Source organism: Oryctolagus cuniculus, chromosome 21 (assembly GCF_051225735.1).
Source record: "Oryctolagus cuniculus isolate XC-2025 breed Fujian yellow rabbit chromosome 21, ASM5122573v1, whole genome shotgun sequence".
Taxonomy (NCBI): Eukaryota; Metazoa; Chordata; class Mammalia; order Lagomorpha; family Leporidae; genus Oryctolagus; species Oryctolagus cuniculus.
Window position 1 is genome coordinate 17685157 of NC_142887.1, and position 18970 is coordinate 17704126.

The 18970-nt window shown below is 55.6% G+C and overlaps 1 protein-coding gene across 1 annotated transcript in view; it reads right to left on the reverse strand.

Annotated features, from left to right (window-relative positions):
• NOS1 (nitric oxide synthase 1) overlaps positions 1–17220 on the reverse strand; it is a gene marked incomplete at its 5' end in the record, with an annotated part of 85244 nt that extends 68024 nt beyond the window's left edge. The window contains 2 exon segments of the mRNA NM_001082385.1: positions 2314–2440; positions 16483–17220. Of these exon segments, the coding sequence (NP_001075854.1) occupies positions 2314–2440; positions 16483–17210 (855 nt within the window).
• Between the last annotated feature and the right edge of the window lie 1750 nt (positions 17221–18970).

Below are 18970 nucleotides of genomic sequence, written 5' to 3' on the forward strand. Positions count from 1 at the left end.
CTCTATGTCTGCATCCCTCTCTCCATTTTGCTATCTCTGTCTCTTCAATAAATAAATTTAAATAATACAGGCTCAGTTTGGCCAGATAATGCATACTTTTACATTTTAAAGAGAAGCTGTAGGGGCCGGGGTTGTGGTGCGGTGGGTTAAGCTTCTGCCTGCAATGCTTGTATCCCACATGGGCGCCAGTTCGAGTCCCGGCTGCTCTACTTCCTATCCAACTCCCTGCCAAAGCACCTCAGAAGGCAGCTGAAGATGGCTCAAGTGCCTGGGCCCCTGCCGGCCACAGAGGAGGCCTGGATGGAGCTGCAGGCTCCTGGCTTCAGCCTGGCCATTGCGCCCATGTGGGGAGTGAACCAGCAGAGGGAAGACCTCTCTCTCTCTCTGTCTCTCTCCCTCCCTCTCTCTGTAACTCTGCCTCTGAAGTAAAGAAAGAAATCTTTTTCTTAAGGGACGCTGTAGATAAATGCATTTAAAACTTTGAAAGGCCAGCAACATACCAGAGGTATAAATGTGAATGTCGCCTTAGGACCACAAAGGGCGGCCCTGACATGTGGTCAGCAGCCTGGCCCTGGCCCGAGGTGGCTCTTTGCTTCCTTTGTTTTGAGAGGGCTCATATGATGGCAACGGCTCTTCATGTTCCATTAAGAAAGACAACATAAAGGAATCTGAAATTGTATTTGCTTCATTTCATCATTAATGGACAGTAGCTCCCTAATGTTCATAGTGTGACCTTGGTTTTTTAAACCAAGGTTTAATTGTTTTATTGATTTGAGACACAGAGAAAGAGAGCAATCTCCCATCACTGGTTCACTCCCTGGATCCCTTGCACCAGCCAGGACTAGGCTGAGCCTGGAGGGTGGAATTGAACCCAGGCACTCTGTTGTATGATGTGGGCTTCGTCAGTGGCACTGCCTGCCCCTGGCCTTGATTTCTGGGGCAAGCGTAATAAGAACTTACACCTGGGCTCTTCCCTCAAGAGGGCCCAGGCGTCTCTGCTTGAGGGAGGCTCAGCCCACAGGGCTGTAGGTCTGAGCCCCGGGGAATCCCTGTATCCTTATCTATCCACGAGCAGCTAAGGAGAATAGGGGCCATCGCAGCTCGGCACTTGCCCGTCCTGCCCTGGAAGCTAACTTAGAGAGGCGTGGAGCCATTGCTTGATGAGCTGGAATGGAAGCTGCCATCCGGGGCAGCCCCAAGCCCAGGTAGGACAGCAGGGACAAGGAAAGCTGTCATCACGTGCAGGGTGACCTGGGCCATCCCCCGTCTGACCTCCGCTGGTCCTTCCACCCCAACTTCACTGGCACTCAGAGGACGCATGCGCAACTCCCAGGCTTCCGTAGGGTTGCCCTGGCCTGGTCACCAGCCGCCTGGTCCGGGGGAGAAAGGCACTGCTGATCTCCAGCCAAACCTAGCCGCGCCTGGGGAATGACGCTGGCTCAGCTGTCAACACGCATCCCAGCACTCTCGCGAGGACTCCAAACTTTGGTAACAGATGGAGTTGGCGAGGCCGCGGAAAGCAGTCACTCTCCTACTTGGCTCGTCAGACTGGTGCAACCTGTGTTGTGAGCAATTTGGTAATTTCTGTACAAATCATAAATGCACCTGACCTTTCACCTAGAAAGCACTTCCACTTCTAGGAATCGATTGATAAGTCCGCTCATGTGCCAAACGAGGCATTTGCACAATGTCACCTGTTACAGCAAAGCATTGGCAATGGCCAAGTGTCCAGCACCAGAGACTGGCTCAACAGATTAGGGTTTGGTCATGCAGTAGAATATTATGCAGCTGTCCAAAACAAGCGAGGATTCTCTTCACCTAGCAGTTGGCACAGCTCTTTAAGTTTGGTGGAGAAGTGAAAAACAAGTACAAAACACCATGCGTGGTCCCTGTTATACGTATACAAATATATGAAAGTGATGTGTGTATATTTGTCTGTATCAAATACTGCCAACTAGTACCTAAAGCTCTAACTATGGCTTGCCTCTGGGGAGGGAGAAAGAGAGACCCGACAATGTTTCCCATGCACCTTTGATGTTTTTAAAACCTGGGACCACAGGAAGGTCTTTCTGGGCAAAACCAACTAAAATTTGAAAAACGGCAAGCGCACACATAAAACCAAACTGAAGCCCAAGTCCTCATCCCAGGGTAATGATGAAGCATCCCTGGCCATTGCACCCGGCTCTTTGGCCATGGCGCTTGCGTTCCATCCTCACGCGGCCTGGGGCTTGGCCTCCCTCCCCTCGGCTTCTCCCCTGGGAGGGTTCAGGGCGGTGTGGGAGTGTGGGCGCCAGGCTCGCCTCGCACACTTACCTGCTCCTTCTCTGAATAGGGGTTGTTGAGGACCACAGGCGCGCTGCCCTTCCCCCACAGGTCACTGAAGACGCGGTCGTTCTCCACGCCAAGAGGCAGAGGCTTGTGCGACTTGGCATCGAAATCCCTGCAAGGCAAGGCGGGGTGGTGAGGCAGGAGACACACAAGGAACGGCCAGATCACTGCCTCAATCCAGCCCCGGGTCTCTTGGGATCCCCCGGGGTCCACCCACAGCTTTGGCCGCCCGGCCTGCGGCTCCCTAAAACTCTCCAGTGGCTGTTGGGGAAGCAGCCGCCATTGTCAAGTACAAAGAAGACCTTGCACAAGTTGACCCCGAGGGCTGGCGCTCACTCATCTCTGTGAGCGGGGTTTCAGAATGGCCGCCGTGGTGTGGATTTTTCACATCGCTCCCTACTTCCCTGTTTCACAGATCTGGGAACACAAGAGGCCCATCCCTGGAGGACTTTCGTGTACTGTGAGTGCCTGACAACTCCATGCCCGTGGGACTTCGTGGGGGGGGGAAGCAGGAGGCTGGTGGGATCCAGTAGTTCTGTTGGCCAGGGTGGTGGCCATCATTCCAATCATGACCAGGGCTGTGAACAATACAATTCCAGCTTACGATAAACAGAAGGATTCTGCAGATAAAGGGGCCGCAGCAACAACACAGTGATACTCTGAATGGTAGTTCATGTTTATAAAGCACCTACTATGGGCCAAGCACTTTAAGCATGCTCTAATTCATTTCATCCTTGGGACGACCCCAGGAGGTAGGAATGATTGTTAATCACCATTTTATGGATGACGCATAGGAGACAGAAGCTACCTGCTCAAGGTCACCAACGTTCCCACCCACTCTTTGGAAGTAGCGACTCTCACGGTCACCATCATGGTCACCACTGTCCCCGTCATGATCATCAACACTTTTCCTCCTCATCATCACCACATCACCACCATCCTCATCAGAAGCACTCTCATCATTGTCATCACACCGTAGTCTTATCATCAATGTCACCATTGCTTATCACCGTCATTCCCAGACCCGCCGTCACCACCACCGTCCTCTCCACTGTCAGCACACTCATCGCCACCATCGTCATCCTCAAACTCCTCAGCCTATGCGGAAATGGAGGCACAGAGAGGGTACATCCCCGGCCCAAGTCACACAGCTGGTGCGATGTGGATGCAAACTCAGATTTGTTCCCGACATCTTAACCACTGAGCTCACTGGGCTCCTGGACCTTGAACTCTCAGACACTGGGGACGAGGCTATCTCAGCAAAGTTCCAAGGCTGGCCATCTTCAGTGGCGGGGATTCAGGCCATCCGCTGGCCCCGCCTGACCTCTGATTTTCTGTCCTGTTCCTTTTGTGACCTGCCCATCCTACTGTGGTCTCACTCTGTGTCCTCTAGGGTGGGGCAACGTGACCCATGCTGGCTTTGGTCCCAGGTGATGAGGCTGGCATGTGGCCAGCCGTCTGTTGTACACTGCCAGCTTGGGGGCCTCCTGTGTCCCCCAGTCTGGTGCACTGACAGCCTTTGGGTTGAACCAAAAGTCAAGGCCAGAGCTCTGAGTTCACGCCCCTGCACAGCCCCTGCCCGGCCCCTCCGTCTGCTCACCCAGGGCCAGCCAGAGCCATCCTTGTTGGTTTCACATAGTCCCCACGGCCCACACCACAGCCACTTAGCTCTCCTGCTTGGAGAGGTCTGTATTTGTCAGCGGGAACATTCTGTTTTCTCCTCTTTAAAATGTCACCAAAACACAGCCAGAGTGGCTCTTGACTACAGACATTACCCGAGTCAATGGTTTACTTACGTGGTGATAAACAGCGGGATTGTCTGTTGAGAGGGCTGCTCTGAACGTCACCCAGCTCCCTCTCAGCTCCGCAGCTCCTGACTGTAGCAGCCCACATGACTGCAAAGGCTAACTCAGCCGGGAGGGGAGCAGGCTAATGTGTTCAAAGCATCTGCAACACACTGGCTGTTTGCACCTGAGCTGTTTCACTCCATCTCAACAGGCAAGAGAAGCCCCATTTCACAGATGGAAAAACTGAGCCCAGAGATGTGATGCAAGTTTTCCAAGGCCTCACGGTAAGCACAGAGCAGAGCCAGGATTTGAAACCAGGTCTGAATGAGGGCAGCCCAGATTCTCTCTTTTCTTAAATCTGGCTGAGATGTTTGGTCTAAACCAGAGATGACAGAGCAAGGAACCCAACATCTCTTGCCAAATGAGGCGGGTTTACAAAAATTACAGGGTACATTACCCAGGCAACTCCAAAGTGAATCACACAGTCTGTCTTGTGTGAATTTGCAGGGAGAATTTGTGGGTTTATTAACATCCTTCTCTCTCTCTTTTTCCTCTCTCTCTTTCAAGCCACCACTGCTCTTATTTTAAATAACACAGCTGAAGTGTTTTGCCAATACAAACTTATTGCAGGGTCCTGTGTGATAAGTAAGGCAAGAATGTTTTAAATAGGTGGCCACAGGGAACAGCCAGGTTGGGCTCTTTGGCGTCCATTCACCCAGGAGCCAAACCAGAAGTAGATTTAGTTGGATTCCCAACCCACAGGCTGTCAGTGACAGCCAGGTCGGAGAGAAATACCCGGTTATCGCCATGAACCTGCTCACCCAGAGTGGTGGGTGTGGCATGCTGGGTAGGGGCAGGGCTATGCAGTGGGTGGAACTGGGTCCAAGTCTTAGCTTTGCTAGTTTTAAGCTGTATGACTCTGCACATCTAACCTGTCTCAGTTGGCTCTTGCTTCACATAGGGTTAATAACAGTATACACGATTGTGCAGTGGGGCAAAGCTTGGGGCTCTGAGCTGCACGGCCCCTGCTGTTACTCTTGCTACTAGCTTGTTTATGGGCTCATCAGACATGGATGAAGGAACCTGTAGTTCTCGGCAGGCCGGTGACAGTCCCTCTAAGTCATCACTGTCCACTAGAACTTTCTACGATGACGAAACTGCTTCGTGTCTGTACCGTCTGCTATTCCAGCCACCAGCCACGTGTGGCACTGGAAACGTGGCTGTTGTCACTGCGGAATTAAATGCTAAGTTCTGCTGAGTTTTAATTAAATTCAACAGCCAGAGGTGGCTTGTGGGTACATCATCGGACAGTATGGACTGAAGCCTTCATATCTCTGCAGACGGGGGAATGGGAGCCTACGTGGCTCCTTGTTGAGGAAGGAGGCGTCTTCCCTGGGGGCTGGGGCACGGGCAAGGACGTCTGCCTCAGACCACTGCTTGCACGGCCACGTTTTGTTCTTGGTGCCCAGGAGTTCGTGAATTCTCTGCTTCCCTTCCAGAGTCTCACTGCCCATCACTGGAGCCCCAGTCTGCCTCTCCCCTCTTCCCAAGGAGCACACCACATCCATGCCTGTGTTTCCACTGCTCACCTCCTTGCCCTCTCATCTGTCCTCTGCTGAGAGCCAACACCCACCCAGGCATCAAGGCCCACTTCCCGCCTCGCCTCTCCTTGGACTCCCTAAAGGAGCTCATCCATGGAAAATGCCTAGCACGCAGTCAGTACTAACTAAACACAAGCCGTGCTTATCTCCAGGTAGAAGGGAAACTGAAGCCTGCAGAGCTTGGTTAACTTGGCAGAGGCCACAGCACCGGGGAGCAATGGCTCCAGCTGAGAATCACTGTGAACAGGGTGTATCAGGGGGACCCCCCCCCCGGAGGGGCAGTGGGCTACACCTCGCGTTCATGCAGAACCTTAAATGTAAATATCCGTTGTTCCCTCCAAATAGGGTCAATGTGTGGAATGCATGCACGCAAGTTTGGTAAAGCTGTGTTCATCATTCTTCTTGAAGAAATGCACCAGGAACTCCCTGAAGGTGGTGAATGGGGCGTCACGTGACTTCTGAGACACACTGGGACCCCTTTCCCCGGGATCTGCCTGGCCCGGATTCCAGCAGTGGACAGCGAGGTCCCTTTCTCTGCTGTCCTCCCTCCCCTCCCCTCTCACCGGCCCTTCATCCCAGCTCTTTTGCTCCTCTGATTTTTCCTCGCAGAAGGCCAGGTGGGAAGTTCTGCCTCCCACCTGGCAAGTATTCTCTGTTCTTTGTGGCAAGAACTCAGCCCAGTGCCTTTTTCTTCCACCTTCCTGGCTGGGTGAACAGGCCCAAGCCAAGAGTCAGTCTAGCATCTCTAAACCTTCTGAAAACCATCGCTGGTCTGAAGCCTGGCTTCCCCACCGCCAGCTCCCCCGACGTCTTGTGCACAAGGCACCAGGTCCTGAGCCTGACCCCACAGGTGCCTTGCACGTGGGCTCATTGGTCTGGGATGACCACCGACCAACCCTCGGGCCTGGGAGGGGAGTGGGTTTGAGTGCAGGTCCTGGGAGGCGGGGGCTGCTGCCTGCTGCCTGCTCCTGCCCAGCCAGGCAGGGAGGCCGCCAAGGAGCAGCTGGCGTTGGCAGGAAGCCCTGCCCGCATCTCCACAGACGCCAGCTATGCTCTGACTCTGCCGTCTCCTTGCCCTCCGCGGTCCGGCAGCCTTTGCTTCCCGCCCCCACCTGCCCGTGGCCGTGGCTGGCACAAAGACTTGGGGGTCGGGATGGCTGGGTCTGGGGTCTCTGCAGAGCAGGTTGGAGGGTGAGAGGAAGCCCCAGATTCTAGCGAAGCCTGCTTCTGCCAGCAGGAGTTCCGCAAATGCTGCAGCTGAGAAGGGAGGTTGGACCCCCGGGCGCGGTCACAATGGGGACTCCTCGTCCCTCATATTCTGAGGCTTGGGCCGCATTCTCGAATGTGCACAATTGCAGGGCCCAGGCTAGGAGTGAGAATGGGTGGACGGAGCTGTCTGGGCAAGAGCCCAAGCATCCCCTTCCTGCTCCCGCAGCGGGCTGCCGCGCGAGATGTAGCACCTGCGCTAACCGCTCTTCTGACACCCACCACAGTCGGCCTCGGTCCACACCGGCAGAGTGAACCAACCTCGGATGGAAAACATCAGAAAATGCTCCTAGAACCCCTGTTTCCACGGTGTGCACCCTGGATCAGATATTACACGTAGTCGAGGGATGACTTAAACTGTACTGGAGGATGTGCAGAGGCTCTGTGCAGCGCTGTGCCATTTTATACAAGGGACCCAAGCATCCACGGGCTCCTGGAGCCAGTCCCCCACGGATACTGAGGGACAGTCCTGTCTGCTGCGAAACACAGGGAACCACTCCCAAAGTGGATTCTCTTGATTCATCTATGTTGCCCCAGATGCACGTTTTCAGAAAACCCTGCAGGTCAAACAAACTTGCAGCACGGTGACCCTTAACCCCCAGCTTGCAACCTTTGACCTACAGGCTAGCCCTGGTTCCCCCCTTGGAGTGACACTGCAGAGAGGATGCAGTATGCACTCCAGGTGGCCTGGTAGGAGCTGGACTGGTCAGTGGCTGGGCCTGCAGTGGCCATGACCTCCACTGTCCGTTATGAGGAACCTGTGTGGGAGGGCTGGAAGGAATCAGAGGGCTCATCTGGTCCACATCCCATTTTACAGGTGGGGAAACGGAGGCCCAGTGCATTCACAAAATGAGGAGCTTGCGAGTGGCAAAGGATGAGGGCTGGCAGCAAGGCTGTGAGCTCACAGAGTGGGTGGGACAGGGTCAGGGACAGGGACAGCCTCAATCAGCCCAGGGCCGGGTCACAGTATGGGTTGGATGAGCGTGGAAGGCTGAACAATGGCCAGGTCTGTCTCTGTCACTTTTTTTTTTTTTTTTGACAGAGTGGATAGTGAGAGAGAGACAGGGAGAAAGGTCTTCCTTTACCATTGGTTCACCCCTCAATGGCCGCCGCAGCCAGCGCATCGTGCATCGCCAGGAGCCAGGTGCTTCTCCTGGTCTCCCATGGGGTGCAGGGCCCAAGCACCTGGGCCATCCTCCACTGCACTCCCGGGCCACAGCAGAGAGCTGGCCTGGAAGAGGGGCAACCAGGACAGAATCTGGTGCCCCGACCGGGACTAGAACCTGGTGTGCCAGCGCCGCAGGCGGACGATTAGCCTATTGAGCCACGGCACCGGCTGTGTCTCTGTCACCTTATATGGAACAGGAGTCTTTGCGGAGGGAGTGAAGGGTGTTGAGACGGGGGATTATTTTGGGTTATCTGGGTGGGCCCTCAATGGAACCACAAGAGGGGAAGAGCTTTGCCACAGGAGAGGAAGGTGATGTAGCCATGGAAACAAGATGCTTCCGTGCTGGTCTCGAAGGTGCAAGGGCTGTGAGCTATGGAATGCACGGACCGCAGCCTAGGAGATGGCAGAGGCAAGAAAATGGACTCTCCCCTGGAGCCTCCGGAAAGGAACTCAGCCTTGCTGGTGACCCATGGTGATGGGGGCCCAGGGAGCTTGGGGGTGTGGTCTCAAGCCACTGGGTGTGATGTGTTTCAAGAGCCACAGGAAGCTGATAAAAGGAGAGAGTGGGGGCCAGCACTGTGGCACAGTGGGTTAAAGCCCTGGTCTGAAGCACCGGCATCCCATATGGGCACCAGTTCTAGTCCCGGCTGCTTCTCTTCTGATCCAGCTCTCTGCTATGGCCTGGGAAAGCAGTGGAGGATGGCCCAAGTACTTGGGCCCCTGCACCCATGTGGGAAACCTGGAGGAGTCTCCTGGCTCCTGGCTTCAGATCGGCGCAGCTCTAGCCGTTGCGGCCATCTAGGGAGTGAACCAGCAGATAGAAGACCTCTCTCCCTGTCTCTACCTCTCTCTGCAACTCTGTCTTTCAAATAAATAAAATAAATCTTTAAAAAAAGAGAGAGAGAGAGAGTGGGGGCAGGGATGGTGGTGGGGCATGGTGGCCCCACCCACATATCCCACAGTGCTGCCAACCACGACCCCCACTCATACCCTCCAACCTGACCTCTGCCTCAGGGCCTTTGCTTCTGCTCCACCCTCTTCCAGGGGCACCTTTTGCTATATTTTACCTGGTTGGCAGCTCCCAGCCTCCTCTGGCCCCAGATCTAATGCTCTCCCCATCCCCAAGTCGCTCTTCCTGTTCTCTCTGTAACACGTGTCGCTATCTAATACAGTCGTGTGGATCTACTGGTTTATTCCCCGTCTCTCATCTCTGATGGCACCGTGCCAGGGCTGAGGCTTGCTATTTGTCCCCAGGGCTACAAGCGGCATTGAATGCAGCTAAGTCTCTGTGGCAGGAACGGTGGGGAGAAGCCCTCTGCTTACATCCATGTGGTGGTAGGTGGGCTCTTCCTGGGTGCAGGGACACAGATGCAAAGGGGAGGGACAATGCAGGATGACACCCAGGACAGAACAGACGGGGTCGGGGGCAGCTGTTTGGGTCCGAGAGCTCAAGGTGAGAAGCCCAGTTACAGCGAAATTCAAGGTTACTGTACACAGGGCCTTTACTGACAAATGCCCTGGCAGAGAATTCAAAGGTGGGAGACGTGCAGCCTGGGAGAGAATCCACCCATCAGATGGCCCTGGGGTCAACACCACCAGTGGCCCTCCTGAGGTCGGCTGTAACTGCCCCTCTCCTCCCTGCCTCCCTCCTTTTATTCCAGGCCCAGCTCTGAACTGAATGCTGAAATGGGGGTGGGGCTTCTGTGGCCTGAGGGCATTCCCTGTGGCCTGGCAGGAAGCCGGGTCTCGGGCATCTCCATCTGTGTCCCTTGCACGGGGCCATGGGTGCTATCTTTAGTAGGTGTACCCTGGCGCCTCAGTCTCCCTTTTAGACCCTGAGCAAATATCCCATCATCCTCAGAAAACTTGATGGCTGGAAGCCAAGGGCACCATGGCCAATGGTGTGATCTGCAAAGTAGATGAGGTCAGGAGCATGGGGACCTCCAGGGCAACTCTGGACTTCGGTGCTGGTAGCTGTGTGGCCTAGGACCAGTGAGTGCATGTCTCTGAGCCCAGGTGAGCTCATGAGGAAAACAAGGTGCTGGGAGGAGCAGGTGAATGGACTGACATCCAGATGTGGGCATGGGGCCAGGCTCACGTGGAGAGCTGGGTAGAGGTCTCCTCTCCTGACAATTATGCACCCCAGGGCTGCCAGAAGAGGAACCCCAGCCCCTAGGTTCGAACTTGACCTGTGTGTCCTCAGCCCCACCTTCTATTCTCTTCCCTCTCAGTGTGGTCACTGAGACTTCCAGGTGGAACGAGGACTGCCCCCTGGGGCCAGTGCTGTGTGACCCTGGGGAAGTTGCTCCACCTCTCTGAGCTTTCTCATCTACGCAGTCAGGCTGAGACCACACACGTCCTACTTCCAGAGCTGAACTCACAAATCTCTAAAGAGGCAGCTGTCCAGAGGGTGCTCTGTGGCTCACCAAGTGGCCCGCGATGGGGAGGGGCTGTCAGAGCACAGCGTGGCTGACCCGCAGGTCCAGATGGAGGCTGGACCGCGGACCTTGGCCTCTTTAAAACCCTCCTTCAGGGCACCAAGCTGAGCAACCTGGATATTCTCCGGCAGGCAGCATTTTAAAGTGATCGCTCCCAGCACAGAAGGAGCCAGAAGCCCCTCGAGCCCCCGCCCCCCTTGCTCAAGCCCCCTCCCATGCTGCCGCTGCCTGCAGGGGCCACCTGCCACCAAGGGTGCCGGGGCGAGACTGAGTACATACCACCTCCCCCCAGTCCCAAACAACAGGGACGCCCTATGCACGAAATGCAAGAAACGGAGCCAGAGCTCGGATCTGTTTGCAAGAGGAAGGCAGGAAAAACGAGGGCAAGAGAACAGAGAGCCGGGGGCCGGGAAGCAGTGAGGGTCATGGCCGCCGCTTGGCCTCAGGGACCTGCTGAGTGGGCTCTGGACACGGGGCTCCAGGCTGGTGGGCCTCCTAGCTGGCCCGGGCTGGCCGCTGTTCACCCAACAACCAGGGTGCCCGTGCCGACACAGCCCCAGCCACAGGCTGCATGGAGAGATGATGTGGAGGGTGAGTTTTTTCCAGGCAGCCGTGGGCTCCAAGCTGCCAGTCCTGGGGGTGGCCCCAGACGACACGCACAACATTCTGCCTTTGGCCTCCCATTCCTGACTTGGGACACTGAGTCTCACTGGGTCCTTATGTGGCAATGGGGCCACATAAGGTTGCTATGGTGACCGGGGCAGGAGGATGCCCCTGGTGTCACAGTGGGAGAGGGGTGGCATCAGAGGTGGGAGAAACCCACACAAGGACCAAGGGTCCAGGCGGCCACATGACCTTTGCCCCTCCACGGAGAAAGCAAGCTCCACTTCCCGGCCCGAGATCCTCTCCCTGTCTCACGTAGAAATGTGGCTCCAAAATGTAGTTTCCCACGCACACACTTGCCGAACCCGCAGTACCGGGCAAAGCCAGGAAAGGCTGATGGGGCCTGCTGCTGTCTCAGGAACTTGCGTCACCAAGGCGACGCTGCTGGTGGCATTTGCGTTGCCAAAACAACACACCTGTGCCCGGCTGCAGCTGACGCCGTGGTGTGCGCAGCGAGCCTACGTGAACGTGCCGACGTCCGACCCTTCGTGGGGGGCCTGTCTGGGCGCTCATGCTCCCACCCACGCACCCACCGGATTTCACCCTATGCTCTGACTCCCGGATGTCACCCTTAGGGCGTTAGACTGAACACACAATAGCAAGTGCGGGTAGCTTATAAGATGTGCTTCCAAAAGTTTGGGGAATATCAAATTAAAAGGTAAGCTTATTTTGGTGCAAAATCTTCTTAAAATCCATGCATCAATTTCCCATCATTTCTGTTTTCCATGACCTTTTTTCAAGACTGTTGTGGGCATGGATTTCAAATCTTTCTTTCTTTAAAGATTTACTTATTTACATATTTGAAAGGCAGGCTGTTAGAGAGATAAAGAGAAAGAGAGGCAGAGGGCAGGGAGAAGAGGAGAGAGAAAGAGAGGGAGAAGGAGGGGGAGAGAGAGAGAAAAAGAGAGAAAAATCTTTCTTCTGCTGGTTCTCTTCCCAAATGGCTACAACAGCCGGGGCTGGGCCAGGCTAAAGCCCGGAGCCTGGAACTCCAGCTGGGTCTCGTACATGGGTGGCAGGGGCCCAAGGACTTGGTCATCTGGTGCTGTCTTCTCAAGTACATTACAGGGAGCTGGATTGGAAGTGGAGCAGCCGGGACTTGAACCCGTGCTCATGTGAGAAGCCGGTGTCACAGGCAGTGGCTTAATTGACTGGATCACGACACTGATCCCTTCAAACCTTGCTGCACCCAAATAAGCTTATCTTTTAGTTAAATTTTCCACAAATATTTTAAGGTACCCTGGTATTATCCATGAATCAGCTTGCAGTTAGTAAAAGGGGCACTTAAAATATTGTAAAAATAGTTATTTTTTTTTATTTGAAAGCAGAGAGAAAGGGACAGTCAGAAAGATGTTTTCCATCCTCTGGTTCATTCCTTGAATGTGTGCAACAGCTGGGACTGGGCCAGGCTTCAGCTGGAGCGAGAGCTCCGTCCAGGTCCCCCACGTGGGTGGCAGGGGCCCAAGGACTTGAGTCACAGCCTGCTGCCTCCTGGGGAGCTGGATCAGAAGTGGAGCTGGAATTGCACCCCAAGCACTCTGATATGGGATGTGGACATCCCAAGAGGCATATTAACTGCTGTGCCAAATGCCTGGCCCTTTAAAAATATTTCTTATGGGGCCGGTGCTGGGACACAAAGGGTTAAGCTACTGGCTGCAACGCTGGCATCCCATATAGACACTGGTTCGAGTCCTGGCTGCTCCACTTGCGATCCAGCTCTCTGCTAAGGCCTGGGAAAGCGGCAGAAGATGGGCCAAGTGATCAGGCCCCTGCACCCATGTGGGAGACCTGGAAGAAGTTCCAGGCTCCTGGCTTCTGTCTGGCCCTATCCTGGCTGTTGCAGCCATTTGGGGAGTGAACCAGTGGGTGGAAGATCTCTGTCTCTCCTTCTCTCTAACACTGCCTTTCAAATAAATAAATAAACCTTAAAAAATCATATCTTAGAAATCTGATAGGGGTGCATGTGCTGTTAGGAAACATTCAGCCTTAGAACTGCTGGCTCAGTGGGCTTCCTAGTGCCCCAAACTTGCATTTCCTGCTGCTTAGGGTCAAACAGCCTCATCGTGCGTGCAAGGTAGAGATGGGTGGCAGTGATGGATGAAGCATTCCTGATGTAGGTTCCTGAGCTGGAAAAACAGGTCTGTCAGGGCAGGAGCCCACAGAGCAGCTCGGCCCTCCTCCCTTGTCCTTGTAGACACAAAGGCAGGAGATGGCTTCCCTGGGATGGAGATTGAAGAATGCCCCCCCAAACACACACCCAGGGCTCCCATTAAAGTCTTCACACCCGCAGTCAAGTCCAAGTCCAAGCCTAAGCCTGATGTTCTCTATAGAGCCTGTTTGTTGGGAACAAGGTCAAAGTAGCTCCTTGGAGTGTGTGTGTGTGTGTATGTGTATTTGTGCATATAAATTTGCATGTCTATATGTGCATGCATGCACACACATGCACGCACATATGAGCATGCACGTGCATGTATACATGTATGCATATATGTGTATTGCATGCATGTAGGTGCATGTGCATGCTTCTGCATGTATATGTACATGGGTGTGCATGCACATATATGCATGTATGGACGCGTGTGTATATGCACATGCATGTGTACTTATGTGTAAGCATGCATGTGTATGTATATGTGCATGTGTGTGGTGCATGTGTGCATGTGTGTACATGTATATATGGATGTGTATATGTACATGTATGTGTGAACACACACATGTATGTGTATGTATGTATACGTGTATGGATACATGTGTGTATGCATGCATATGGGTGTGTATGTGCATGTATATATGGATGTGTATATGTATATGTAAACATGCACACACACATGTATGTGTATATGTGTATGTATGTGTGTGTATGGATGCATGTGTGTGTATGCATGCATATGGGTATGTATGTGCATGTATATATGTATCTGTATGCATGTACATGCATGTATATGTATACACACATATGTATGTACACACATGTACATGCATGCATATGGATATATGTGTGTGTATGTATATGTATGCCTGTGTATGTGTGTGTGAGCCCACAACAGGGGATCCTCTGGGGACTGCACATCCTCCCCTGTGGTTCAGACTCCTGGGGGCTCTGCTCTGACTGCCCGTGTCTCCCTGCTGCCCAGCTGAGAACCACAGTCAAGTGCAGGGGCGAGTGGCGGCCATCCAGGCCAGTGGCCCCTGGGCAGGGTCCCTGCTCAGTGTCCTCCTCACTGCTCTCTGGGAGAGGTGGTAAGAGGAACAGGGAGGGTCAACAGGGGCGGGAGGCAGAGGTCATGGCTGGAGCAGACGGGCACTTGCTCATGTATCCCAGCCAGCAAGGCCAATGCTGCTCATCCCAGACACACCACTGCTTCTCAGTTAGAGACTGGGACCCGGGAGGTGGTCACAGCCTGAATGTGCTGCTTGCCCTGGATGTGACACTGCAGGGACCCTGGGCTGGGGCAGCTCCTCGTGGTGGGGGGCTGAGTGCTGGCCTGGGAGGTCTCTTGCTTATTGGAGGCAGTCGTGGGCAAACCAGACCTCTAGTCCCCGGCGGCCAGGAGGACCCTGGGGAGTGACCCTGGTGGCCAGCTCTGGAAATGGACCCCCAGGGCAGCAGAGGTCCGCAAGCACCTGTCCCAGCCAGAGGGTGGGCCCTGGCCTGTTTCTGGGGCCAAGACTGCAAGTGCCTTCTCCCGGAGGTGAGACCACAGGAAGGGGACTGCAAGCCGTGTCCGGGGGAGTTGCAGAGGGAAAGGAGTGGCAGGGGCTCAGAGGGCAGGCAGGGACCCCTGTTCTCCTTGCTGGGGCCTGTGATGGGGCCGCCAGTGTCCTGCAGAGGGGGTCTAGGGCCTCGCTGGAATGGGCTCCATTTCTGAGCCGAGGCAGGAAGTCAGGAAAACCCCAGGCGGTGGCCCTGAGGCTGCCCCATCAGGGAGGGAACCCAGATCCCACGTCGCCCCTCACACATGTCAGGCAAATGCCTACCACTGCTCCTTCCCTCCAGGACCTCAAATGCTGTTTTCCCAATGAGAACGGTGCTGGCCGCCCTGCTCAGGCGTCCTGCCTCCTCTCCTTCATGTCCTTAGCGCGTTGCTGACCTAAGTGTGACTTTAAATATTTCTCTCGCCGTGGGCCATCTCCCCCACGATACTAAGATGCCCCCAGGTCAGGGGATGCCCCTTCCTACTCACTGAGCCACCACCAGAGCCAACCACGGTGCCTGGCACACAGTAGGTCCTCAGTGCACACTCAGTAAATGCCTGAATGCCAGGACTCAGACAGCTCCTGTAACCCAGGTCCCCAGGGGCTTCCTGGGGCTCTCTAAATGCTCCCAGGCCTCTTAGGATTCTGGGGAAAGGTGGTTGGGACACCATGGCGGCCTGGATTCCCGGGCGGCCCAGCCCCAGCCTCCCTCTGGGCACCCTCGCCCCGCCCCGCCTTGGCAGCATAGGGCCTGTAGGGTCCACACCAGGGCTCCGACGAGAGTGGAAGGCAGAGAGGGACTCCTCTCTCCTCTCATCCCTCTCCTGACCCAGCACCCTCCAACCACCTGGCCCAGACACCGAATCCTCCCTGGGGAGGAGCTGGCACCACCCATGGAGAACTGGAAAACTCCAGTCTGGCAGACACAGAGGGGCTGGTCCCCGGCTCTTTAAGCGTAGCCTCAGCTCCTGCGTATCTGAGTGAGATCGCTGAGCTCGGGAGCCCGTGCCTGTCCCACACTCTGATTGTCTTCCCTGTGCCCGAATGTCTGTCTTGGAGACAAAGCCGGTTTAGGCGGAGGGTGGCCCAGGGCCTTGGCACTGAGCGCCGGTGCCTCTCCCTTGCCAGGCAGTCCCAGGAAGGAACCCTCCTCTCTAAGCCTCAGTCTTTGCAGAGGTAAAATGTGGAACTTTCTCTCTCTCTCTCTCTCTCTCTCTCTCTCACACACACACACACACACACACACATACACACACCACCTTGTAGGGCTCTTACAAGATTCTCCCTGTCTGGGGATAGAAACAGAAAGGCACCATGTCCACCTGCAAGATTCATAATGAGCTATGGGTCCCACAGCAAGAGACGCATCGTTGAAGTTGTGCCCGTTCACCTGTTGTCACTGCAAGTTTGGGGGCAAGGTCAAGGGTGGCCAAATGCATGTGCATGATCTGAGCAGCTCTGGGCTGTGAGGCTGAGACTCCCGCGTGCACACACACACGCACACACACATGCACACACACACCTGGGCAGCTCACCTGTCCACCTGGACTCCCGTGTCTCTCGTCTCCGCCTTGGCAGGGCCCCCTCCGTCGACTGCCTTGCTTCCACCGGCGAGGAGGGTCAGCACGGGCTCAATCTCCTTCAGGAGCTCGTTCTTATCGCCACTGCCTTGCAGGCCCGCCCAGCCACTTTTCTTGACAGGGTCCTGGCTTGACGTTCTGGGGGCCAGGCCATTGGCGCGGGAGGGTGAGCCAGCTTCCTGCCCGTGACCTTGGGCGGGCTGAGGCCAGCTGCCAGGCCCCGCGGCCCCGTCCACTGGCCGTGGCTGCTCTTTGCCGGCCGACGGCGGCTGGTGGGATAGATCGACGGCTTTGGTGGGGGCACCCAGGGGCTGGGTTACCCGGATGGTCTTGGGGGTGCCGTCTCCGGTGAAGGTGGTCTCCAGGTGCGTGGTGAAGCCCTCGGGGCCCCTCAGGATGAGGACGACGTGGGTCTCCGAGGCAACACCCCGGAGCACTTCCAGGGCACTGTCGTAGCTCAGGTCCACCAAGGGCCTGCCGTTGACGGCGAGAATGATGTCGCCGGCCTGGATAAGGCCGCTCTGCTCGGCGGCCCCGCCTCGAATCAGGTCGGAGATGATCACGGGGGGCTTGCTGACACGCTCCTTCACCAGGAACCCCAGGCCCCCCACCTTGCGCTTGAAGAGACGGACCGAGATGACATTGGGCTGGATTTGCTGAACGCCAAACACGTGCTCCTCCATGGTGCCCGGCGGGAGACCTCAACACCTATCAAGCCGGGAAGACTTTACCAGGAGGTGCTGGGCTCCAGGCTTCGCCAAGGGAAGGGGCCGGGAGCTGGGGCCGCCGAGCTCTCTCAGTCTTCTCCGGCTCTGACGTCAACCCGGCGTCACCCAGTCACGGCCGCCTGGCTGCCGGTGGCATGATTTCATGCGTCTGCCGCCGTCCTCGTTCTCCAAGGAAGCAATGGCTGACCAGGCAGACGTCGGGAGAGGTGGCGGGGGGACGTGTCCCTGATCAACGGGTCAGACAGGCTGAGGGGGAGAAGCGTCTGGCGGAGGGGTCAAGGGGGACATGTGGCAGATGTTGTCTACTCCCTGGGCATCGTGGTCCCCCGTCCGTGAGGTGCACAGCCGATCTGGGGCTCCCGGAGCTGAGGAAAGGAGAAGAGGGAGGGCGTAAAAAGAAGAAGAAAAACAAGACACTGACGTGGAGTACACGGTACCACTCTCAAAGCTAAGACGGAAACGGTAGCCAGCAGACAGGCCCCAGCTGCAAGCCACCAACCTCGAAACCAAATCCCTTTTCCCACAGGAGACGCCTTTCCCAAGTTCATCCCCGTGATCAGAACCCCCAGAGACCAAAGATCCTCCTGGGGACACCAGGGACAGTGCCAGAAACCAAGTGACAAAAATCCCGAGACCTCTCTTCTCTCCTTCCCAGGGCAGGCGTTGGCACACCCACCTGTCACTCAGCCCTCAGCTCTGCATTTTGCAAACAGTTTCTGGCACAGAGCTTAGGGCTTCCCATTCCAGACACCCTGTCCCCCAAAACCTCCCCGACAAACTCACCCTCCGGGGACCCGCAGGCGATGGGTGCCACATGGCCTTCATAAGCCATTTTGTATTTATCAGCTGACTCCAAGTTCAGAAAGAGAGACTTGACGCTGACAGACATTGTATATCCCAGAGATGAGTCCACATGCTGAAACCTTGCTGGAGAAAACCAGCAACAGCTGACCTTGAGCCCTCAGGACCAGCCCAGGTACATAGTAGGTACTCAATGAATATTTATGCATTCAGGAAACTCCCAAAGACAAAGCGGAGCAGACACTTGCAAAGCATTTTTTTTGTTTTTGACAGGCAGAGTGGACAGTGAGAGAGAGAGAGAGACAGAGAGAAAGGTCTTCCTTTGCCGTTGGATCACCCTCCAATGGCCACCGCGGCTGGTGTGCTGCGACCGGCGCACTGCGCTGATCCGATGGCAGGAGCCAGGTACTTCTCCTGGTCTCCCATGGGGTGCAGGACCCAAGGACTTGGGCCATCCTCCACTGCACTCCCTGGCCACAGCAGAGAGCTGGCCTGGAAGAGGGGCAACCGGGACAGAATCCGGTGCCCCGACCGGGACTAGAACCCGGTGTGCCGGCGCCGCAAGGCGGAGGATTAGCCTGTTGAGCCGCGGCGCCAGCGCATTGATGCTCTTCACATGTATTTTTCTCCTCCTCTGCTCCCCACAATACAGCCCCCCTCCCCCCACACCCTGCCAGCAGTGGAAGAGCCGGAAGCTTGGGGAAGGTTTGGTCACTTGTCCAGGGTCTCACAATGACAGAGATGAGATCTGAACTTGCGCCTGAGCTTACCAAATTGTGCTCTAGTTATTCTAAGTGTCTATTCTAGTTTTTTATCTCAATTCCCAGCTTTGCTCCCCAGAAAGGCTGGAAATTTCCAACTTGCATGTTGGGGTACCCAAGGCCAACAGGGGCCCAAGTGGAGATGCCGGGGCC